Genomic DNA, 25,935 nt, shown 5'->3' with positions numbered 1-25,935 from the left:
ACAGCGAGGGAGGCTGTGTGTGTGTGTGTGTGTGAGAGAGAGAGAGAGAGAGAGAGAGAGAGAGCATGTAAGCCTGTAAGCTCACAGCTGAATAAACAGCAGGTTCAAATATAAGCAAGCAGGAGTTTGTAGCAAGCTTCAGCATCTGCTAGATGTCAACCATCCCCGGTATTGTAGGGCAGAGGATGGGTGATGCAATCGAAACAGAGATCCTAGTTTGCTTCTTTAAGGTCACTTTGACCTTTTACATGAAGAAGGAAGATAGCTGCTACAAGACACCCAATGCTCTGTTTATTTGCATGTGAACATTTGCAGTTCTGCTGCATAGGAAACTACCCTAGTAGTTTCTGTACCCTTTGTGAACATCTCCTAAAAGGAAGAGGATCATTTCTAGACAAATGATGCTGGATTAGATGGGCCACTAGCCTGATCCAGCAGGCTCTTACTGTGTTTGTGGAAATATTGGGAATGGTATTCTAGCAAACATTCTCTCTAGGATGCATTGAAAGGTTTGAATGGATTTAGGAGATCATACTCTGATTATAATTAATACCCATAAGCAGGGAGTTTGAGAGGAGGAGAATGCAACCTTAAATGGTGCACATATTCCTAGTTACAATGACTCATTTGTGAAGAAAATGAATTTTGCACATGCAGAGACATCTTGAGCTGGTTATCACATGTTGCTATAAATAGGGGATAACATGTAAACTGGTCTTTACTGAGAACAAGACAGGGTAAAGCAGGCATAGGCAAACTCGGCCCTCCAGATGTTTTGGGACCACAACTCCCATCATCCCTGACCACTGGTCCTGTTAGCTAGGGATGATGTTGTAGTCCCAAAACATCTGGAGGGCTGAGTTTGCCTATGCCTGGGGTAAAGGTTTGTTTAAATTTAGATGCCACCTTTCCATTCATCAAAGCCCTTCCTGAGACTCACGTAAACAAAGCAAATGAGTTTTACACACCATAGCCCTGTTGGATCAGACCAAATGTCCATCTGGTCCCCCATCTTGTTTGCTAGAGTGGCTGATCTGATGTCCTCATGATGCCTACAACATAGCATGAAGGCATTGAGAAGCCATGAAAGAAGCAGGCAGGTAACACAAAAGAATTCTCCAAAGCTCTCCACAACTGAGAACTCTCAATCACACCAATGGATTGCTATCACAGAAAAGACCTTGCTCCTCATAACCCTTCAACCTGTTTTGAGAATGCCATGGTCTTGTGATACTTTTTTTTATGTTCATCTAGTTTGTTGGAACGCGATCAACAAGGAGCAATGAGCGAGAGATACATAAGGTTCTAGACCCTCAACAAATCACCATTGTGGCCCCCTCTTCATGCTATCTTCATCTTCTCTCCCAACAAGCCCTAATTACACTGTGGGTTGAGGACCAATTGATGTAAATCTGTTTTACTTACTGCTGGCCCAGTAAAAGGAATGTGATCACAGTTTTCCAGCCATGACTGGTTGAGGCTCTCTGCAAACTCTTGGAAGAAAGCATGGGACTGGTTGAAAATGGAAAAGGCCATGATGTTCACTCGATCATCCAGATGGCTCTCTAGCCGCTGGAGCGAAAACTCCTAAAGGAAATCAAAGAACCAAAACAGAGAGAGAGAGCAGAATTAGGAAGTGTGAAAAGAGCAGTATGTTCTTCAGTAGTCCATAAGGGGAAATGAAATGAGGGAATCTAAGGAACTGCAAAGGTTCCAAGGAGTTTGTGCCAAAATGTGACTTAATCAGTTTTTTAAAAAATAGAATAATAGACTTGCACAGTTGGAGGGGACAAGGGTCATCTTAGTCCAACCCCCTGTATTTGCAAGAATCCCTGACAGATATTCATCCAACCTCTGTTTAAAAATGCCCAGTGAAAGAGATTCCATCAGTCCATTCCATGGTTAAATAGCTCTTACAGTCAGAAAGTTCTTTCTAAGGTTTTGTCAAAATTTCCTTTCTTGCCATTTGTATCGGTTCGGGTGCTACCCTCTGGAGCAGCAGAAAAAATACTTGCTTCATTTTGTGTGTGTGTGTGTTTCTTGTGGCTGATTAGCTGCTCTCCCTGTGCAAAGGTCAGAGGGGGCAGGGTTTCTGTTGAGGCAGGTGATTAGCTGTGGGAGGAGCTTATCAGAGCTTGCAGGGCAGCGGCGCGCACCTAGCGGCGCGCGCAGTTTGATCCATCTTTAGATTTAGGGGAGCTAGTCTCAAACGTTTGTTGGGGGAGACCTAGGGTTTTTTGGGGGGGAGTTATTTGTCCTGTCTGCACGCTTCTTATGATGGAGGACCGCTGTAGCCAGCCCCAATGACACGTTCTCAAGATGGAGAGTGAGGGAACAGCTGCAGTCGCCTGCGGTTCGTGCACAATGTTTGCCATCTTGCCAAAGGTTGCAGGCAGGTTTAACTGCAGCAATTGCATGTTGATTGCCCTCTTAAAAGACAAAGTCCAGCAACTGGAGGAACGTGTGGCTACGCTCCAAAGAATTAGAGAGCTGGAGCTCTTCTTGGAAGCAACAGAGCACACCGTCTCCACCAAGGAGGAGACAGGGGACTCCCCTGAGAAGGAGGCTAGTTCACCAACACAGGAGCCAGATATATGGAGAAACGTGACGCAAAGAAGTAGGAGGCCCAGGGTTCGCTCTGATTGTTTAGAAATACACAATCGCTTTGAGGTCCTCTCCCCTAGCATGGAAGACGAAGAGCAGACTCCATTTGAGGATCTCTCCCTCGTTACAGTTGATCAGGTATATGAAGACGAGCAGCAAAGTCAGTCCTCAGGGAATGTGCAGGCGACCTTGGAATGGACAGCTCGCGGAAGAACCCCGACCAAACCTAAGAGGAGGCGTGTAGTGGTTGTATAGTTACATATCTCATTGGCTTGGGGATCGCATAACTCCATACCCTCCAACATTTCTTCTATGAAAATAGGGATGTCCTAAGGAAAAGCGGCGGGAAGGTAAACGGCGTTCCGTGTGCTGCGCTGGCTCGCCAGATGCAGCTTGTCACGCTGGCCACGTGACCCAGAAGTGTCTGCGGACAGCGCTGGCTCCCGGCCTCTAGAGTGAGATGAGCGCACAACCCTAGAGTCTGTCAAGACTGGCCCGTACGGGGAGGGGTACCTTTACCTTTAAGGAAAAGCGGGACATTCCAGGATCAAACCAGAAACTGGGACAGCTTCTGTAGATTCGGGACTGTCCCTGGAAAATAGGGTCTGTTATCTTGGGGAAGCTGGCCCCTGCTCCCCACAAGTGAGAAGGCATCAGGCCCTCTGTTTAGCTGAGCAATTGCAGCCATGAAGGAAATTCGTACCCTGAGTTCTGGATATGAATTTTGCCCACATAATCAGAAATACAATGCATTATTATAATAATATTCTCTCTCTCCCCCCCCCCCACTATTCCTGTAACCATTTTAGCTGATTCCACAGATCTTTGTGGCCTCGGGAAAAGTAGAGTAAAAGTCTGATTTCTCTGGCGCAGGAAGCTCCAGGGAGAACAAGATGAGACATGGGATTAAACCGTGTTTTGGACACAATCACATTATCATTAGGCAACACAAAAATTGCCTGTGCACTATTGATTCATTTGAATGATATTATCCTCCTGTCTCTGTGACAGGTTATCCATTTCCACAGAGTACATTGTCAACCTGTGAAACAAAGGGCAGATGGCTAATGAGAGTTGGAGCCAGAGGAGATTTCATATGCAAAAGAGTGTGTGGCAACAGTTTTGCTGAAGGAGAAGGAGGCCAGACCAGCCCTTCCACAGCAGGGGTGGCAAACGACTGGCCTTAGGCCTCATCTGGCCTGCTGAATTTTCCTTAATGGCCCACCCATCTCCAGCACAGGCTTGCTTACATAAGTAATGAAATGGATGTAAAATGTGGAAAATTCCATCTCCCTGGTTCTTCAGAAATAAAAAAAGTATTCAGAGCGCTGTCTCAGTGTCCCCTCCTCCTGGCCTTGCTGCCTATCTGACTATTCTTCATATGCTCTCGATCTGTTGAAGGCCATAGGATCCTGGATCAGAGCTCTGGCTTTGGTAAATATGATTTTTTTTTCAAACTGCTAGGTCACTTGGCTGAAAAAAGGTAGTTGGTGACATGCATTATGTATAAAAGCAATCACAACAAATGTTTGAATATATAAAGAAAAACCCTGTAAAGAAAATTTAAAGGAGAAAGAGTTAAGATCATCAGTATACAGTGGTACTTCGAGTTACATACGCTTCAGGTTACATATGCTTTAGGTTACAGACTCCACTAACGCAGAAATAGTGCTTCAGGTTAAGAACTTTGCTTCAGGGTGAGAACAGAAACCATGCTCTGGCGGCGCAGTGGCAGTGGGAGGCCCCATTAGCTAAAGTGGTGCTTCAGGTTAAGAACAGATTCAGGTTAAGAACGGACCTCTGGAACGAATTAAGTACTTCACCCAAGGTACCACTGTATATAGTTATGGAGCTGTCTTGAGCCTGTTATATTAATACTCACCATTTGCTTCTATTTTTAATGCTTTGTTTTTAATTTATATTTTCAAGAAAGCGTAATAAACAAACAACAATGTTACAATAGACACTGTTGATTTTAAAATGCAACCTTCAAAATATCCAGCTTTTCTGGAAAAATGGAGTTCAATTCAATATCAGGGATAACTCAAACCCTCAAATACTATCAAGCCTCAGGTGTCTATAACTGAAATAAAATGCCATCCTTGCAATGCGGAGCCAGAAGGATGAATCTTAACTTTCCCAACCCAAGCTTCAAGCAAGCAGTAAGGATGCGCATTAAATAAAAACCACATTTTGTGTGTGTGTGTGTGTGTGTGTGTGTGTGTTTTGATATGGCAGTGGCTATTTCCAAAGTGCTAGCCTGGCATTATTAAATAATAGAACAGAACCGCGTTCCCTGGGAGACAGCGTGCCGGCAATATTACAGGCCAAAAGTCTCTCTTCAGTGACTGCTGTTATCTGTCGGGTGCCTGACCTAACACACTCAAATTTTACAGCATCAGGAAAACTCCTCCGAGTGACCTGAACCTTTGACTCGAAGAGAGAGTCTTCCCTAATCAAGGCAGCGTGGAGCAACTTGGCAAGACGTGGCTTCGGCAGTTGTGTTTGGAGTGCAGTGCCATCGCCCACAGCATGTTATGACTCAGCAATCGGCGAGAGATGTGTCTGACACTCTTTTAACATATACAAGTGAAGAATTGCAGCTTATTGCTCAGAGCTAAGATGTGGAACATGTACAGCAGCGAAGGGCCTGTTCCTGAACCATGCTGAGTTTTCACTGGTTCCAGCCAGATGTGGTTCACATCTGGGAATTGACTGCAGAACCCTTGGATGAAAAGAGCTAGGCAAGTCGAGGCTTATGCAGATTGCCATGTCCCAAACCATGAGCAAATGCACTTTAGTGGAATCTACCTGTATTCCCTCCTGCCAACCTAGCAGTTCGAAAGCACGTCAAAGTGCAAGTAGATAAATAGGTACCGCTCTGGCAGGAAGGTAAACAGTGTTTCCGTGTGCTGCTCTGGTTCACCAGAAGAGGCTTAGTCATGCTGGCCAAATGACCTGGAAGCTGTACGCCAGCTCCCTTGGCCAATAAAGTGAGATGAGCGCTGCAACCCCAGAGTCGGCCACGACTGGACCTAATGGTCAGGGGTCCCTTTAGCTTTACCTTTACCTGTATTATCAAATTGGAGGTAGGTGGGTGGGCTTTCATTAGCAATTGGCTTCAGAATGCCAGGAAAGGCCAACTTTCCTTTGTTAGCATATGTGCATTAGCAAGAAAGCCCCTTTTTCATTCCTATCAATTCCACTGGCAAAATGACCCACATCACCTCCTGGTTGCAAACTCTCTTCTCCTTTGTGAGATTCTTATCATGGTTTTAATAGCCCAGATCACCTACAAAGCCAAGAGGCACTGAGAGCGAGTGTGCCAAGATTTTACTCATTTTGGGTTTTTTTGTGAGGTCAACTTCCAACTTCTTTCTCTCTCATCTTTATACACACACACACATACATACACACACACAAATTTTCTTCTATTAATTATTTCAACAGCCTTATTGGATTTCTAGATCTGCTGCTGATTAAGAACATTCCAACTGTTCTCTAAATGCAGCTGGTGCTAATATAGGAGAGTTTTATAATCTGATTTGGGGACTGATCAGGAAGTGGAGAAAGAAGATGCAAACAGATGCTGCCTTACACCACCAAGTTAATCTATTACTCCAAAAGTTTATTTTTTAAAATAATTGATTCCCATTTATCCTTTTACGAAACAACTACAGTGGTACCTCGAGTTACAGACGCTTCAGGTTACAGACACTTCAGGTTACAGGCTCCACTAACCCAGAAATAGTACCTCAGGTTAAGAACTTTGCTTCAGGATGAGAGCAGAAATCGCACAGCAGTGGCAGGAGGCCGCATTAGCTAAAGTGGTAGCTCAGGTTAAGAGCAGTTTCAGGTTAAGAATGGACCTCCAGAACGAATTAAGTTCTTAACCCGAGGTACCACTGTAGTTCAGTTCTCCCAAATTATTGCTTAGCCACAGTGATTAAACTGCAGCAGTGCTTCCATATCTGCTAAATCAAGCTTTAGAACACTGCCTCCACAATTTGTTTTCCAACTCTTTCATAGATGTTCATTTGATTTACTTTTTTTAAAAAAATGAAAGCTAAGAGTCCAGGCCTCTTGCTGAGGGAGGGAATGACTATGAAGATGAACTATAAATTATTTGAAGTTCTACCCGCAAATGAACTTCACCTTCCATTCTCCTGGAAATTATGGCAACTACTTTCATTTAACTGAACTAGTTAATTCCAAGCATTGAGTTACTCTGCAATTATAAAGCATCATTTCTTCATCATCTGTTTTAGTATCTTAAAGGAGGAGAGAGTTGAGACATGGAACCCTCCTCTCATATACTTGCAGAGGAAGACATCCCATTGGGAGTTAAAAGCCTCTATCTGCAAATCCAGTGGCCTTCAGGGTCTGTAAATGTTAAGCTGCTAAGTCAATTTATCATTCTTAAGCTGCCTGGAAAACACTTTCATTTATTCACTAAACTGTACAAGATTACCCTAAGTGTTTTATGGTGTTAAAGAGAAAGAGTGTGTGTGGTATAGTCATAATATATTGACTGTGTCAATAATTGCATAATAAACCACATACAGAAATCAATTTCCCCTTCAAAAAGGATGTCATCTGGCCAATGGGTTACAGTTCAATTTTTAGCTGCTGAAAGATTACTCACTCACAATTAGGTTTCATAAACAGAACAAGTATTTCAAATCCAGTTATTCTCATGATTTGGATAGCTGAGTTTTTGCCAGATGTCACCCCAAACCCCAAAGTTTCAGAAACTACAAGCTCCCAAATTCAAATTTTTATTCCAAACTTATCCCAAGTCAGTAATCCTTGGAAAATCACTGTTATCCTCTCAATGCTGATCTTCTGAACTTAAAGGAATTATGGGAGAACTCTCCTAATCGATTAATAGATTTTAAGGCCACAAAGGATTACTCTAAACAAATATTGACAAACTCCAGCTCAACATGACCCACCTTAAATTTCACAGAATCTCCCCCCCCCCCCCGTTTAAGAAATATGTAGTTGATTTCAAGATAATTACACTCCCATTCCAGCTCCAGATAAAGCCTATTGCTTGGTTCACACAAGCAGGTATACTGCTTGATCTCACATCACTCAGTAGCCTAAGGCTAAACATGAGAACTTGCTCCATTGAATAGCATCATGTTTGACTTCACCTTCCGATGATGAGGAAGTTCTCTGTGTTGTGATTAATATGGGTGGCACATTCACAAACAAAAGTCAACCCTTCGTTACTCTAACCTTTTACATTCCTTACGAGATCATTTTCTGGCCTCCAAAGAGACAAGTGATATTTTTCCTTCCCCCATGGAAATCCAGACATATTGAGCATCTTTGTCTATAGATTCTAATACCATTAAGATAAAGGGACCCCTGACCATTAGGACCAGTCGTGGCCGACTCTTGGGTTGCGGCGCTCATCTCGCTTTATTGGCTGAATACAGCTTCCGGGTCATGTGGCCAGCATGACTAAGCCACTTCTGGCGAACCAGAGCAGCACATGGAAATGCTGTTTACCTTCCTGCCAGAGTGGTACCTATTTATCTACTTGCACTTTGACGTGCTTTCAAACTGCTAGGTGGGCAGGAGCAGGGACCGAGCAATGGGAGCTCACCCCGTTGCAGGGATTCGAACCGCAGACCTTCTGACTGGCAAGTCCTAGGCTCTGTGGTTTAACCCACAGTGCCACCCGCATCCCCTTCTAATACCATTACCTTCACAGAATACCATCACCAGTTGATACCTGTGAAGCAGCTAAACAAATCGCCTGGTTCTAAGTGTTACTCACACCCCTTAAAAACAAAGGCACATATTCCTTCCAAAAAGAAAAGAAAAATGTAATCACTTATTTGCCACACTCCCCGAGACATATTTTGAAATGTCTAAGTCAAGTCTTGGAACAATTTTTTTAAAAGAGAGGAACAAACGTCACAAAAATTCAAGGAGATAATGAACTACAATAGAATGTGTTCATTGCAAGCATCTAACATTTTTCTGTTCTCATGGTTTCAGACATCTCAAGGCTTGGTGTGGAAAAATAGATATTCATTTCCTTGAAACCCACAGCAGACTGCCTGTAATTCTCTATCTGCAAATTGTCTCCTTAGTATTATATTATTATCATTATAAATCAAGCAACAACATGGTTACAATTTATTTTATTCTAATGGATTTCCAGTCAGGGTTTCCCCCCCCCCAGCTGAACAAATTGTTTTAATTAAAACTTTTAGTTAGATGTATTAACTAACAGCTATAGTGCATTGCCTGCTATTAATGGCCTTAAGGCAACAGTGCTACATGCATTTCCTTGGGGAGAATGTCCCACGGAACATAAGCTGTTGGAGAGACCATGGGTCAACGGCAGAGCACATGGTTTGCATGACGAAGATCCTGGGTTCAATCCCCAGCATCTCCAGTTGGAAATATGCAGGTGATGAGCAGATTTTTTCTGTGGCCACATTCCCATCATATGTTAAAAGTACTATCATATCACTTTAAACCAGGCACAGGCAAACTTGGCCCTCCAGTTGTTTTGGGACTACAATTCCCATCACCCCTGACCACTGGTCCTGTTAGCTAGGGATCATGGGAGTTGTAGTCCCAAAACATCTGGAGGGCCAAGGTTGCCTATGCCTGCTTTAAACAGTCATGGCTTCTGCACAAATAATTCCTGGCGCTGTAGTCTGTTAAGGGTGCTGAGAACTGCTAGGAGACCCATATTCCCCTCATGGAGCTACAGTTCCCAGAATTTAACAATTGGTCCCTCATCCCTGGGAATTGTTGATCCAGCCTCACTGCCTCCTGTGGGAGTGAGTTCCACAGTTTCACTCTGCACTGCAAGGAGACATGTTTTATCTGTCTTGAATTTTCCAACATTCATCATCACTGGATATCCTGATATACGAGCTTGAAATAAATGTTTTTTAAAAAAGCACTACTGTTGCATTCCCAAGCCCCAAATTCAAGTGTAGCAACTTGAGACCAGCTGGTAACAGCACATTTAAATCCCAGGCTGTTAGAAAAGACCTTGACACCAGAATCTCAGGACCAAACACAAGAGACTTGGCAACCTTCCACTGTCCCCTTAAACACAACCACCTCCAGATTTCAAACATCTTAAAATCAGCCTTCCCCGATTTGGGACACTCCACTTGTTTCAGATTCCAACTCCATCAACCCCAACCAGCATGGCCAATTGTCAAGGATGATGGGAACTGTAGTCCAAAATTTCCAGAAGGCATCAGGCTGGGAAAGATTGATCTAGTGCAAAGCCTGCTGCAGGCTGGTGTTAACAGCCCTGTTATAAAGTCTTGCTAATATAACAATTTAAGTTATCAGTGCCCTTATGGAGGCAGAATCCTGTAGTCAAGTTCCAGCAGGCAACACAACAAATATTGTGGTGGGACTCAGCCCTACAGCTGTGATCTGCAGTAAGCTTCAAGAACCTGGTCCAAAGACTATGAGAAAATAGACTGGGAGTTCAGGATACAACAAAGGGTTCGTTAGTGAAGCACCTTCTAAGAGAAAAGATCTATAATTGAAAGGAATGGCTATCCAGAGTAACAGGCGGAAATATACTTAAAGGAAGCTGTCTGAAGATGGATAGATGATATGTATATTTAAAAGGGAGGATATTAAACTAATAAGAACTGGAGAAAGCAAATGACAGGTGACAAAGAGGGCTAGGAGGCTGAACCACCTGCATGGACAAGATAGTGAAGAGTAGAACTTTTGGAGAGCTAAGTCAGGCAAACTTGGCCCTCCAGATGTTTTGGGACTACACCTCTCACCATTCCTAGCTAACAGGACCAGTGGTCAGAGATGGGAATTGTAGTCCCAAAACATCTGGAGGGCCACGTCTGGCCATGCCTGAGCTAAGTGAACATTGATGCTCATGACAGCCGAAGAAAACCCTATGCAGCTATGCTCATTTCTTCTCAAACCCTTTCCTTCTTAACCCCAACATTTGAGAAACTCATGAGAATTACCGTAGGTTGCTGGTGGAGAGAATGTGGCACAGCACATCATCGTCCTTACTGCAACGGTCTCAGGTTTATCTGTTCGCCCACGAAGAAGGGAGAAAGCGGTTGGAGTTGATGCATCTCTCCAGGGTCAGTCACACTGTGATGCCACTTTAAAGAGCCACGACTTCCTCCAAAGAATACTGAGATATGTAGTTTGTTAAGGATCAAGGAGGACCCTATTCTCCCCACAGAGCTACAATCTACAGAGTGGTTTAACAATTAATCCCTCTCCCCAGGGAACGTTGATAATTGTAGCTCTGGGAAAGGAATAGGGGTCTCCTAACAACTCTCAGTGTCCTTAATAAACTACAGCTCCCAGAATTCTTTGTGGGAAATCCATGACTGTTTGAAGTGCAAATGCAGGGTGTGAATGTGGCTTAGGTCTTTCCAACCATGGGCGTAGCCACAATTTTTGTTGGGGGGCAGGCATTTTGTTAAGGAGGGGCAGAACCTCATTTTGTTATGTGTTTCTATTTATTTATTATTGAACGAGGGGAGGCAGCTCCCCCCCTGCCCTCCTTGGTTACACCCATGTTTCCAACTCTGCTATGCTGGGGTCTCATGTGGACAATATTTCTCACTTGTACACCATACAACCAGGAAGGAGAAAACAAGAAGGAATAAGAAGGAAGGGCTTTCTGGTTGCCAAGCAGCACTCAGCAGCATTTTCAGGTTATAAAGATGTCAACTGTGTTTTGTAGTTGCTGGGAAACTCCAAAGTGCCTCCTTCTACTCTCAAGAAGCACCAAGTACGTTGTTGGCTGCTGTTCCTCCCCCTCCCAAATCCTGGGGTGGGGGGTGGAGAGAGGAATAGCCGAGAGAGAGAGAGAGAGAGAGAGAGAGAGAGAGAGAGAGAGAGTGCTAAGCAGAGCTGAGCAACAGACAGAGAAATGGGGTTAGCAGATTCTCTTTTGCCTTGAATAAATTGGGATTCCCCCACCCATCATTGCACATGGAGTGGGAGTGCGCTATCAGACTTTCAGTAGTTTCTGAGTATGTGCAAACTGACTCTGCCCATCAGCACTGCATTTCTGCAGCTGGGGACTAGGCATGAAGATTGGCATTGCAGAGCAAAGATCACCACACAAAAATTAAAATCTTCCTATCCCAACAGGCCACTAGGGTGGTAGACCATATGAGAAAAATTAAAGTACAGTATATATGATGTTGATGATTAAAAGGCAATGGTGACTGGTGAAGGCACAGAGTAGGGTGATGATGGAAAAATGTTTCCTCCCTCATCCTTAGCTGATGTTGCTGCCACATAGGTTCTCCAGTTGCTCCTCTTTAAAGATCCCATGGCAACCACAGGAGAAATAAACCCCCTTTCAGGAGGGCAGTACATTGAATGCAGGTGAAGTAAAATATTTTCCCCCCTTCTGAACATGGATTCTCCACAAGTGGGGCAGTTGGACGGCAGGGGTAGTTGATGAAGGTTGTGAGTTGTGTGGACAATGATTCAAAGTGTCAAATGTTGCCAAAGGCCACCAAAAAAGGTCCCAGGGGACGCATGCAGTCCTCGGGCCACGTATTGGACCACCCTGTAGAGTGAAGTGTCAGTTCTCCTAGTCCATAAGAAGAGACCTGTTGGATGAAGCCATCTAGTCCAGCATCCTGTCATAGGTGGACCCTGGTAACATGTTGCCCATCAGCTCTCATTGTGCCAGCTTAAGCCAGGCTTTGGGAAGGGGGCACAAGACTCTGGCAGTCCTAGAACCCTCCCTTCTCCTTCCCAAAGCCCAGTAAGCACTAGCCCTGCTTTGGGAAGGAGGAAGGAGGACTCTAGACCCTGTAAGAGCCCTCACGCCTCCTTCCCAAAGCTGAGCAAGTTTTTGCTGGACTTTAAGAAGGTGCCCTCCTTGGCTGCACACCCGGTGTGACCACACTGCTTGCACTGCCCCAAATCCTCCCCTGATACTGTTCTCACGCTGGCCTACCAGATGCCTGTGGGAAACTTGCAAGTAGGACCCAAGCACAACACCACCATCCCCTCCTGCCTCTGACTGTGGGGACACAGCATAACCATCAAGCTAGCAGCCCTTGCAGGGCAAATCTGATTGTGTCCCCTGCATCAGTGCGCCAATGGACTGCAAAGCCATTGCTCAGCTGTGTCCCAACACTCCGCCAAAGTTTCCTATCTGTTTTCACATGCTGTGTTTCCTCTCTCTGCTGAACTGTCTAATTAGTAGGATTTAAAGCCAGGATGAGTCACTGATCTTGATGGAAGCCAGTCAGCCTCGCATCTCTCCAGCCTGACATTCCCCAAATCCACACTGGCGGAGGGAAGAAAACTAATTTCCATCAAGTGCATACAGGAGAAGCGGTGGGAGGCAGGGAAGGGCTTGACAAGGAAAGTTCAGCGCTGACCCTTCATTTTAAATGCAGTTAGCTCACTTACCTCTCCAAAGAGCTGACCTTCAGAAAACTCCCCAGTGCAGGAGGGAATTGACTTTGTGCCCTTTTTATGCCTGATGACTTTCTCTATCTCCTATTAGTTTCAGATCCTTGCTTTTAAGCATATATATTTAAAATATACACAGGGTCTCGCTTTCCAACAGTCATCTACTCTATGACACATCCACACACTTGATTTAGCTGCTCCTTTTGCTCGCCATCCCATAATGCGAGCCATGCTGCTTTTTATCACCCTTCCCACCCCCCATCAGGATGTGATTGCAAAAACTCAGAGGGTTCATTAGTGGCTTGATAATCCCTCTAGATTTATTAGTTTAAATGGCCCCTTTCCCATCTTGCTTCCTCATTTAAATATTACTAATTTCCTTAAATTTCTCTTCCATCTGCCTAGGTTTTTAGCCAGCTCCTCTTTCCTTCTTAATTAACTCTGTCAGACACTCCGTCAGGGGTAGGGCAAAATCCCCCCCCCCCAATAAATTAATCATTAAATGAGAGTAAATACCTCAGCAGTCTGCAGGTGGGGCTGTCTGGAACAACCCTCAAAAGGACACCGGAAATTTAATCAGGTTAGAAAGTTTTGTCCAACTAATCTGGAGGCAGACATCAGGAAGGGAGCTCTGCACCCATATGGTATTACCTTGCCTCATGCCAGGAACTCCTGTTGGCACTGTAGAAGCATCATGCACATGCCCTCTCCTGCAACAGAATTAGCTTGCTTTGAGCCACAAACAGCTGCTTGCTTTGCAGAAGGCACTGTATACATAACCACTCCTTGTACTACCAGCCAGGAATGACTGTCTCATCCGTATAAGCATTGTGAATGCATATGATGCTTCTCTTGCCCAGTGATTTAGAAGGACACATTGCCTAGCCAGCAAGAGCTTCCCCAGACCCAGTCTGCTACTAATCAGGTGCCTCTTCCTGAGCATAGCAATAAAGAATGAACTTCAAATGACAGAGTTTCTGAAACCTCCCCATTCAACCCATACTTGTCTCTGCTAACGTTTTTTGTTATCAAGGCAAGAAGGATCCCAGATCCTTTGTATTTAGATACATGCCATGCAAGGAACATTTGGGGCAGAAGTGTGACATCAAAACTAGGACTTGACAGTTGCCCAACCAGAAACCTAGTCTCACCTGGACACATTTATTGCCAGGAGAAACCAATGTCTATGAGAATTCATGGACGTGCAATGAAGCTGGAGGATGGAAGATTCAGGACAGATAAAAAAAGAGGACTTCTTCATGCAGTGCAGAGTCGAACTAAGGAACTTGCTCCCACAAGAGACAGTGATGGTCACCAACTTTAAATGGCTTTAAAATAAAAGAAAACCAGACAAATTCACAGAGGAGAAGACTATCAATGGCTATCAATGGGGGCGGGCGGGTGTGGGGGACACCCTGGTCCTGAATGGGGTAACTGTGCCCCTGAAGGACCAGGTGCGCAGCCTGGGAGTCATTTTGGACTCACAGATGTCCATGGAGGCGCAGGTTAATTCTGTGTCCAGGGCGGCTATCTACCAGCTCCACCTGGTAGGCTGAGACCCTACCTGTCTGCAGACTGTCTCGCCAGAGTGGTGCATGCTCTAGTTATCTCCCACTTGGACTACTGCAATGTGATCTGTACGTGGGGCTACCTTTGAAGGTGACCCGGAAACTACTACTAATCCAGAATGCGGAAGCTAGACTGGTGACTGGGAGTGGCTGCCAGGACCACATAACACCGGTCCTGAGAGATCTGCATTGGCTCCCAGTACGTTTCCAAGCACAATTCAAAGTGTTGGTGCTGACCTTTAAAGCCCTAAACTGCCTCAGTCCTGTATACCTGAAAGAGCGTCTCCACCCCCATCGTTCAGCCCGGACACTGAGATCCAGCGCCGAGGCTCTTCTGGTGGTTCCCTCATTGCGAGAAGTGAGGTTACAGAGAACCAGACAGAGGGCCTTCTCGGTAGTGGCGCCCACCCTATGGAACACCCTCCCATCAGATGTGAAGGAAATAAGCAGCTATCTTATCTTTAAAAGATATCTGAAGGCAGCCCTGTTTAGGGAAGTTTTTAATATTTAATGCTGTATTGTTTTTAATACTCGATTGGAAGCTGCCCAGAGTGGCTGGGGAAACTCAGCTAGATGGGCGGGGTATAAATTATTATTATTATTATTATTATTATTATTATTATTATTATTATTAAATGTCACACTGCAATAGGTGGAATGCAATCAGCTTGTCTTTTTCTGGCTCACCCTACTTGCTTGACAAGGCCCTGTGCCCCGTAGTTCCCTTATATAATAAACACACATGGGCACGGCTAATTAAGGCCAATGGGCTAAAATAAGCCACAACTTTATTGATTACAGATGTTTGTGGTTTGGCTTAGGAATTGGGTGGAACAAGACTATATCCCGACTCCTGCCCATCTGCAGGGAGTCGCATTAAGGGCAAACCGCCCTATGACATACGTTAAATCAAGACACACACACCCCGGGTCCCTGCTGGGTCGTGGCATGGCCCTAGCCCACACCCGGGCTTCGGACAGGATATCCTTATTGAGGAGGGGTGGGCAGAGGCAACAAACTCCCCTCCCATCACAAACGCTTACCCAGTGCCTAACCGCCACTCAAGCCAAATGGCTCACCGTCAACAACCTCACACCTGCAACCAATCTCTAATGCCCTGCATGATGTCAACCAGCTGAAATGTCATTTCCCCAATTGGAAAGGTGACCACCATCATTGCGAAACAAGACCTCCTGGTCCAAAGTAATGGCGGGGTGCCGTTTCACCCAACCAAATGAGCTCTCGCAGGTTGCAAGCAGGGATCTCACTACCTGGCGGGGGGGGGGGAGAGGAACTTGATTCAGTAATTCACACTTCCCTGTACAATAAAGCACAGTGATGTGTGGGAAGACCCAGTGGCGTAGTGGGGGGGGTGCAGGGGGGGGCGGCCGCACCGGGCGCAACCTCTGGGGGGGGCGCGCTCGCACTCGCAGCTCTCTGCCCAAGTGCTAAAATCCACGGGTTAGGGGGCGCAAATTACTTGCCTTGCCCCGGGTGCTGACAACCTACTGGGAAGACCTGAATAAATCGACCACAAATGCCCTATTACTGCATCAACAACATCCACCCCACCTCCCAAAAGCCCATCAGTCTGGGGGACTCCTGAGTTATAGCCCTCCCCCATGTACATGACTGGTCCCACACTTGATGGCATGGACCTCACCCAGTGCAAGGCAACCCTCCATTTACTCAGGGGGAAAGACAAATGATCTGAGCCCACAGTTAATGAAAGCCACCCCTGATGGATAGGAATGCTTGTTTTATGGCTTTGAAGTATGACAGATAAAACTGCCAAGGAAGGGTTTTTTAAAAATCATTTATACGGCATAATAGAGCTATTGAGAAACGATCACAAGAAATCCACACAACGGCGTGCAAATGAGAAAGATTTGCCAATGGCAGGAGAAATCTCTCTCACAAAAGTTAATTTCAAGAGGAGAAGAAATTTTATTCAGCCTCTTCCCAAGCCCATCCTTGAATTATAGCATTAGAAAGCTGGTATCCATTTTAAAGAACACCAGAAAGGAAACTGTAGCTACTTCTCATTAACCACCGCCTCCCCTCACAAGATAGATCTGCCCCTTCGTCAGAAAAAGAGAGCCCCCCCCCCCAATTTCTAAGCACGCTGAAGCTGTGCCAAAGGAAATTAAAGCTGAAAAAGCAATTTTTAATTGTTATGAGGGAAGGTTCAATGCTGAGGGCTGTATTTTCTGGTACGTTTGCAAGGACACCAGCTTAGGTCCTTTCATCATCACTTTGCAGTCATAGTCCTGGTATTAAAGACCCAGTATGGGCTGGATCCTGTCAATACTTCCTGATAAAGCTGATCTATAAATGAACAGCTATACCCACTGTTATGTACTGAGTTAAATAGGATCCAAAATGCAGCAGTCTGATTGGTCTGAGAACAATAGGATCCAAAATGCAGCAGTCTGATTGGTCTGAGAACAATAGGATCCAAAATGCAGCAGTCTGATTGGTCCTAGAACAATGCAGCAGTATGATTGGTCTGCAGGAGCCACCCAATCCAGCTCCAGATGGAAGTGAATCCACAACCTGATTGGCCTACAGGAGAATTCCGGAATTAGCCAATCATGTGCAGCCCATTGTGTAAATAATGTATATAAAGCAGATACATTGGGGAAACTTCCGTTCCTCCTCACCACTATGAGCTGAATAAAGAGCATGAAATCCACTCTCGACTCTGAGTATATTTCACCCACTTTATGACAAATAGCTGCACAGGCCTTACCAGAACAAAACAAACAACCCCACCTGCATACTAGAACTAGAAAACATGGCAGGCTGCTAACAGTGTGGTGTAGTGGTTAGAGTGACACAATAGACTACAGCATGGGAGACCAGGGTTCAAATACCCACTCAGCCACAATGCTCACTGGGTGACTTGGGCCAGTCACTGCCTCTCAGCCTGATGTATTTCACAGGGTTGTTGTGAGATATAAAGGAGGAGGGGGGAGAACCATGTACACTACATTGAGCTCCTTAGAGAAACAGGAAGAATATAAATAAATGGAATAAATAAATAAACTGAGAACACAGTTACCATCAGTACATAGAACTTATATGAAGCATTTAAGTTAATGTAAGACCTCAAGATGTCTAAATAGGCATCTATACAAAATTGAGTCCTGTATGTACAAATCTAGCCAGGACAGTGAGATCCTCAGACCAATGCAATAAACATAAGATTAAAATAATAATAATTGGTAGTGGTGCCTGCCCTGTGGAACGCCCTCTGACTGGATGTCAAAGAAATAAACAAACAACTATCTGACTTTCAGAAGACATCTGAAGGCAGCCCTGTTTAGGGGAGCTTTTAATATTTGATGAATTATTGTATTTTAGTATTTTGCTGGAAGCCACCCAGAGTGGCTGATGGGCAGGGTATAAATAATAAATTATTACTATTATTATTATTATTATTATTATTATTATTATTATTATTATTATTCCGTACCACCTCTTAAAAACAAACATGCCATGAATTGACCTGTTTACTTTCCCAGTCGTTTTGGTTGCAATGTTAAACAATTGCTTGTCCGTTTTCCTACACCAGCCAGCCAGGTGTCCCTGGGAAACTCACAAGCAGGCCATCCCTTTTGCTTATCCCCTGTATCTGATATTGAAAGATATACTGTCTCTGAACATGGGTGCTCCATTTAGTTGCCAAATTTATTAGCCATCAGGAGACATCTTTCACAAATTTGCCCAAATCCTTTTTTAAAAAAACTAAAAATGGCCTTGCAGAGTCTCCATAATGCAATGTAAACAAGCTGGAAAAGCGGAGACGCGTGGGTTTCTTTGGCTTGGCAGAAAAGGCTTATGAAAAACTTGGATAAGTGCATTGCTTAGGAGATGATGTTGCTCCTAGTCTACATATTTCACAACTTTTCAAGTCCTTTAATACTAATACTAATAAAATGCAAATACAGAAGCACCCTACATCTCCCCTAGATTTCTCTCTCCTCTTCCTCTCATTCATGGCATCTGCGGAAGTGCCAGACACATCGCAGCTTGAACAGGTCAGGTTTTGTCAATAAGACTCTTACGGCGGCGGGGGGAGCGGGGGGGGAGCAGAGCTGAAGAAATGTCTTACCAGATTAGTGAAGATATACGTGTAATAGGCTGACACCATTCCCAGTTCAGCTGCCTGCAAAGGAGAAGAGATGAGAGATTATGACAGCAGAAAGCCACCCGTTTTTTTTGCTGCAGGGAGAGAGAATGTTTGCACATCATAGATGCATCCTGATCTGAAGCTTATGAACTCTATTTTGCAATGGGCGTGTTCTTTAGTTCAGAGACAACCATGTACAGCTGCAATTGTCATCTGCTATCTCCCATTTTCTTGCTGTCGACTCCATCCTATGTATGTTAACTCCTCAGTCACTCACTCGGTTGTTCAGTGAGATTTGCTCCTTTGGGTGTGTGCCTAGGATCTTCGGAAGGTAGCTCAGTGGTACTGCTCATGCTTGGAATGTAGAAGATTTCAGATACAGCCCCCCATAATCTCCAGGGAAAAGGTAGCATTGTGAGTTGAGGACCCTCAAACCCGCATAGGATTAATACACACAGACACATTATTTTAGGTTAATGGGCAAAATTAGGCCACAACTTTTATTGGTTACAGCATGTGAGCAGTATTGGCTTAGGCATTGGATGAAACAGCAATACCAGACTCCACCCCGCGCAGCCGGGAGTCATATTAGGGTTAACAACCAATGGGAGGAGCTTGTTGATGCAAATACAACTGGAAGCTCCCCCATGATGTCACTGGGGGTTGTGCCATGGGCCTAGCCACCAGCAGAGCATCGGACAAGATCCATGACCGCCGGATTCCTTTAATGGAATACCCAAAAGAGGAGGGGTAGATGATGGTGCATACCCAATCCTCCAACAGAGCACACATATTCCAATGCCTAACCGCCAATACCAGAAAGTTGTGACGGATTGCTACGAGGTAGGCGAAAAAACCAAGAGGCTGGTGCCAATTTGCCAAATGGATAAAAAAGTCCTACCAGGCCCCTTGGACAACCAAGGCAACCAACCAAAGTCCATAGCAAGGTCAATATGCAAAAAGAAGCTGACCTAAGAGGGAGGGAGGGAGGGAGGGAGATCCGAAGAAAGCAGGAACAGACTGGGAGCAGAGCGCTGCTGCAGCTGTTTAAACACATTTAGCCCTGCCCACTAGCCGGCCCTATTGGTTGGCTGGGAGGCTTGGTCGCAGCAGCAGAAGCAATCAGGAGCAGGGAGCCGAATACGCCTCCCTGCCCCCACGGGAGGCTGCTCCCGCTCACAACCCCTCCCCTCTGGGAAGAGGAGAGGCCTTATCAGGTCCTTGGAAATTCTGCTTGGAATTTCGGGTAGCTGCAGCCAGCCAGGTGAGAAGGAGTTGGCTACTGGATAGGAGTAATGGCCAGGCCATCAACATTCAGAGGTGAGAGAGAGGCATGTCAATGCTGATTCAAGGTCCAGCCAATTAGGATTCTTCACTTTCAGCTTCTCCTGCAAATAGGAGAAGCACAGTTGCTCCTGTGCTTAATTGTGTTTTGAAGTATATGTATTTGTCCCCAAAGGGTGACTGCATGCATAATAAGCTCATCTCCTTATACGCCTTATTACAGGTGAATTTTTTCAAACATAGCAAGCAGGAGTATCCCTTATCTTGGTGGTGTGGGGCAGAGTGATGAGATAGAAAAGGGCAACCAAAATGAGCAACTCCCTATGAGTAAAGGGTGCTGCCTCTGGGACCTTTTAATTTTGAGAAAATGTGAGTAAGAGGTGACATGATGGAAGTGTTTAAAATTGTGCCTGGCATGCAGAGAGTGCAGAGAGAAAAGCTTTTCTTCCTCTCTCATAAGACTAGAACTCGCGGACATCCAGTGAGGCTGAATGCTGTAAGCAGTGCTTTCCCCTCTAAAAGAATGTTTAGGGGTACTCTCATTTTGACTCAAGAAAATCACCGTTTTATAGTTCAAATCAGGAAAAATAAATACAGTAAATGGACAAAAGTACAAAGATTCACAAAGAGTTTAGGGGTATGCGTAACCCTGTGTACCCCTAGGGAGGAAAAGCACTGGCTGTAAGATTCAGGGCTGATACAAGAAAGTACGTCTTCATGCAGCACATAGTTAAAACTATGGAACTCTCTCCCACTAGATGCAGTGATGGCCACCAACTTGGATGCCTTTAAAAGAGAATGGGATTAAAACGGACCCCCTCTATCCATCCAGGCAAGCTAGGGGCATTATCAGAATTCGAGGACATATTCCAGCCAGGCAAAAACACTCAAGGAGGGTGTGAAGCAGAGGGAGTGAGGGGTGTGGACTGGGGAGAATTCCAATGGCCAGATAGAAAGGCCCAGAGGGTCTGGGTTTCTCTGCTCCTGGACAAAATGGACCCACTTTGGTCTGATCTTAATCTTAGGCTTTTACTGGAAGCATGAAGAAACAGGAAGTGTGATTTGTTTGTGTTTCCTTCCTATTCCACCTCTTAGTAATATGCAAAGCTGCTGAAGTGAAATCGAAGCACAAATAAATTAGAGTTGCCACCCTGCCCAAATTGAGTGTGTGGGGGGGGGGGGAGGGGGAGGGAGGCACTGCTCATTCACATATGCAAATGCATTTAAGTGTAGAACATTTAAAATCGTTGCCTGGGGTAGTGGGAGAACTAAAAAAAGCCATCCAGGTGACAAACAGCTCAAGAGAGACACAGACGCTCCTCAATTACAATCAGTCATTTGCTTCAGAGCAGGTTTCAGTGGCATCTCAGTCTTTGTAGCTGGCAACCCTCCCATTATCCCCGAGGGAAGTGAGCTGCAGAAATATCTGAGGCTGGTATTTGAAAACTCCTACCCAGAAGTTCCAGAAGCCCTTCCTAGTTTTAAAGTCATTTGCCCCCTTTCGTTTGGGGATGGGAGGGTTGAGGGAACCTTCCTTGTGAAAGAAATAATAACTGATCAAATGCTAACCTGTAAGAAAGAATGTAAGAAGAGCCTGCTCGGTGCTGGATTTATGTATAGGCTAAGTAGGCTGAAGCCAAGGGTCTCTAAATCTAGGGGGCCTCGCCAGCCCTCCCCAGTGGGCAGTCTCACCTTTCCCAAAATTGCAAACCCAAGACTTCATGCAAGGGCAGGGCAACTCAGGCCCTGCAACTATTATACTCAGGGCTAGCCAGTGGGGCCCAATTTGAAGCAGTGGGGCGCAACTTGATTTTTTTTTTGGGGTAGGGCCCCAGTTCACAGCTGATGAGACTATGCAGGGGTTGGACTGACAAGCTCTGCACCTTCTAGGTCCCTGGTGTCACTATTCAGAGTACAAACTCAAGGACTTGTTATGGAAATAAAGGGGGGTAACTTATTGGAAATCAGTTTTGTCACCTCTTCCCCCCAAAACCCCGAGACAATGAGCCCAGCCACCTTTTATTCACAGTCACATAAGCACTACCCTACAGCATGGTCATAAACCTGTACAGTGGTACCTCAGGTTACATATGCTCCAGGTTACATACACTTCAGGTTACAGACTCCGCTAACCCAGAAATAGTGCTTCAGGTTAAGAACTTTGCTTCAGGATGAGAACAGAAATCGTGCTCCGGCGGTGCGGCAGCAGCAGGAGGCCCCATTAGCTAAAGTGGTGCTTCAGGTTAAGAACAATTTCAGGTTAAGAATGGACCTCCGGAACGAATTAAGTACTTAACCCGAGGTACCACTGTACATTCAAAAGCTGAAATATACACCCAATATATAGCAATGGAGATTTATGTTACTGCTTTATAAATGAACCCTATGTTTTATGAATGGACTCTGTATGTTGTGAATTCGCTAAGTGCCACCAATAGGGAGCTCTAGAATCTGACAGCTAACCAATTGGGTACTACCAAACAGTGACCCCTACTGCTGAAAGCAGGTAACAAGCAGGGAATTCTTCAGCTCAGCCTTTACACTGTTGACTGAACACCCCTGCTGTGCAGATAATGGAGAAAGCTCATAAATTGTATCTCTTCTGGCATCCTGGCCAACTCTATTACACTGGTGTAAACCCTGGTGCACCAGAAGCCCAGAATAGCAGCAAATAAAATCTGCTCATACGTCAGCAACTGATAAGACTTGTCAACCAGTTCTTCCAAAGCCTTCCTAAATAATAAAGCTCCAAAATACAGGCCAAAAGAGAGCAGGTCTGGGAAGAGCGAGGCATACTACAAGAAAGAAGATTCCACCTAAACATTAGGAAGAACTTCCTGACAGTAAGAGCTGTTCAACAGTGGAATTTGCTGCCAAGGAGTGTGGTGGAGTCTCCTTCTTTGGAGGTCTTTAAGCAGAGGCTTGACAACCATATGTCAGGAGTGCTCTGATGGTGTTTCCTGCTTGGCAGGGAGTTGGACTCGATGGCCCTTGTGGTCTCTTCCAACTCTATGATTCTATGATTCTATACAATGGGCACCACCAGTGAAAAGGCCCTCCTCCGTGTAGCTCCTGCCCTGTCATTTGATAGTGTGTCCACTTGCCCTCCTTCTTGACATGGAATGCTCTCTATTGGAGTCTCCAGGTCCAGTACAAAGACCACAAGAAGGGAGAGCAGGGACCTTGAAGTTCCCAACAGCTGTTAATCAAGCAAGCAAGCAAGCAAGCAAGCACACAGGTCACATTTGTCACAGTCAGGACGCCTATATCCTGGCCAGGCCTGCACCCAATCTTATTTTTGTACAATCTTGTTTGTCCTCAGTAACCTAAATTATATTATCAATATATACACAGGGGCGGAGGAAGGGGGTCGGAGGGTGCAGGCCGCCCCGGGTGCCACTCTGGGAGGGGTGACAAGATGGCCCCTGCCTCCCCCCAGCTGTAGAGTGGCCGAGGGCGCATGCAGTCTGTATGGGCACCGCTCGCGCAGCATCCGTATGGACTGCCATTCTCACACACCTTCGGAACGGGCATCTGTACGGGATGCTGCTCGCACGGCAGCCGATACGGTTGCCACACATGCATAGTCTGTACAGGCTGCCGCTTGCAGGTGTGTTGCAGGTAGAAATACTGTTTGTAATGAAGTGAGAGCAGTAGTTTACTTGCTTGAATTAACAAATAAGAAAGTTTTGAGAATTTAAATTCAAGATTAAAATTGATTACTTAATTGAGAAGGGGATTATAACAAAAACACTGGGCCTAATTTGAATAGTAGAGTTCCTGGTATCAGTGGGCAGACCAAAGCACTCGTTGGGAGAGCTATGAAATTCAGGTGAGGGTCAGATGCCTTGCCAATCCCAGCAGGTATATAACAGGAAGACCCAGCCTGCCCAGGCCGTCAGCTTGGAAGCCAACCAGGAACTGCACAACACTAGAAGGATTAGCAAACACCAGGGATGCTTTAGCTATTTGTCTTCCATTTCTGAACCCAAAGAATCTGGTTGTGGTCCAGTAAGTACCTGCACCTAACCCTAGGCTATTACAGGGAAGCTGCACACTTTCACTGGTGACTTGTAACACTGATTGATGACTAGTATGTGTAAATGGCCCTGTGCACATATAACACCAAAGACAACACTCACATTTCACATCACCTATCTTTCAAACACACTGTTTTCCTTGGATTTTCTGCAACTGATGAATGACTGCATTGAGTTATTATGAGTCCTGTGTGGGAATAAACCATTCCCAATCTATCAGGGCTTTCATATCACTCTTTGAAACTTCAAACATGATGTTCTTCAGTCAGACTGTCATACAGATAAAGAACCTCTGCTTGATTAATGATACATTAGTTGATTAATCAATCAATTAAAACTGCATAAATCTGCATTTGAATAAAAGTAATACTTGTAAAGAAAAAATAATTCTTGTTTTTAGACAACGCACACACAGTGCTTGATGAACCTCATCAATAGGGCCCAATGGTCTTCTGCCATGGGGTGGAGATCTGCTTCCTCAGTTTTATTGAGTCTATTGAAACTTGACTGAATTGTTTTAAAGGTGTTCTTATAGTTTGATATTTTATTGTTCTGCTTCTTAATTATTAACGTTTTCATTATATTAGAATTTTATTGTATTAGAACATTCTATATAATGAATTTGCATATTCTCTCTCTCTCGTGTGTGTGTGTGTGTGTGTGTGTGTGTGTGTCTTTCTCCAGCCATCTTGAACTTTTAGGAAAGGAACACAGCAAATGTTTAAATAAATACATGTAAAGACTGCAATCCTAAATATAATTGTCCATGATCCACTGAACACAGGACTTCCTTCTGAGAAAACATGGACAGGATTCTCATGTAAATATTGTGCCTGCCTTGGCTGAATGAGTTACAACTGACTCCTGAAAAGATGCAGATATTATGAATGGATTTTTTCCCAGGTCTGCAAACTGGGCTGTATATGTATAAATGTACAGTGGTACCCATTCGACTTCCTAAACGTTCAAAAACCAAAGGCATGGCTTCCGATTGGCACAGGCGCCCCGGAAACAATAGCCGGCAACCGCATTGGATGTTTGGCTTCTGAAAAACACTCACTTCCGGGTTTTCAGCATTTGGGAACTGATTTGTTTGCCAACTAAGCCGTTTGAGAACCAAGGTTCCACTGTATATGTATATGGGTTCTAGGTGGGGATGAAGGAGATGAAGGAGCAGGTGCATAGTCTTTTATTCACACAAGAACCCTCTGAGGTAGATTACAATGAGAGATAGCAACTGGTCCAACGGATCCTAATGAAATGTATGGCTGAGCAAGAGTTGAACCTTGATCTCCCAGGCCTGACATTCTCCCAAGCCTGACAGAGCTACCTTGAGTGGCAGAGAAAAAACAAAAAAGTTCTTTCCTAGCATCTCGTTCTGCTCTTCTGCTCCAAACACTGCCTCCTCTCATATTCACTGTGCAAATCTGAGCCTGCTTTTTAGCTTGGGGCAGGCAGGGACATCGGTTCTCCGTGCAACCAGCTTTGAAGTCAGAAGCTTTCTATTCCAAGGGCAGATAATCAAAGAAAGCCGCAAATTATTTTTCCTGGCCTTCTTCACACAAACATACACATACTGGCAGGTAGGAAGCCAGGATGGGGCTGTCAGCAGAGAAGCAACCGTGCAACTCTGGACCATATGGGGGAGGATGTGAACTGAGAATCAGTGGCAGATTCATCGTTCAAGGTGGGTAGGGCTGGAAAGCAGAATCTAGTCAGAGCTCCGTAAATCAAAGATAGTATTTCAACTGTGCTAGCAAAGAAGCACGGGGAGGCGACCAGGTGGGAACATGGAATGACATCCTGTTGGGAATGGAGATGCATTGCCAACTGAGATAAAAGGCAGGCAGTTTGATTGGCAGAGCTCATTCTTCAT

At 45.0% G+C, this 25,935-nt stretch overlaps 1 protein-coding gene across 4 annotated transcripts in view; it reads right to left on the bottom strand.

Annotated features, from left to right (window-relative positions):
• GRIK4 (glutamate ionotropic receptor kainate type subunit 4) overlaps window positions 1–25,935 on the bottom strand; it is a 470,359-nt gene that overhangs the window by 106,622 nt on the left and 337,802 nt on the right. For all 4 annotated transcript variants that reach the window (XM_081843083.1, XM_081843085.1, XM_081843086.1 and 1 more), the window contains exons 7-8: window positions 18,718–18,771; window positions 1,426–1,587 (exon numbers count right to left, since the gene is read on the bottom strand). In XM_081843083.1, the coding sequence (XP_081699209.1) occupies window positions 1,426–1,587; window positions 18,718–18,771 (216 nt within the window). The remainder of the gene's footprint in view (window positions 1–1,425; window positions 1,588–18,717; window positions 18,772–25,935) is intronic.

The sequence above is a fragment of the Podarcis erhardii genome (genome assembly GCF_964252035.2).
Source record: "Podarcis erhardii genome assembly, chromosome: 16".
Lineage (NCBI taxonomy): Eukaryota > Metazoa > Chordata > Lepidosauria > Squamata > Lacertidae > Podarcis > Podarcis erhardii.
Note: the sequence above shows the minus strand (reverse complement) of the source record. Positions and strands in the feature narration are given on the sequence as shown.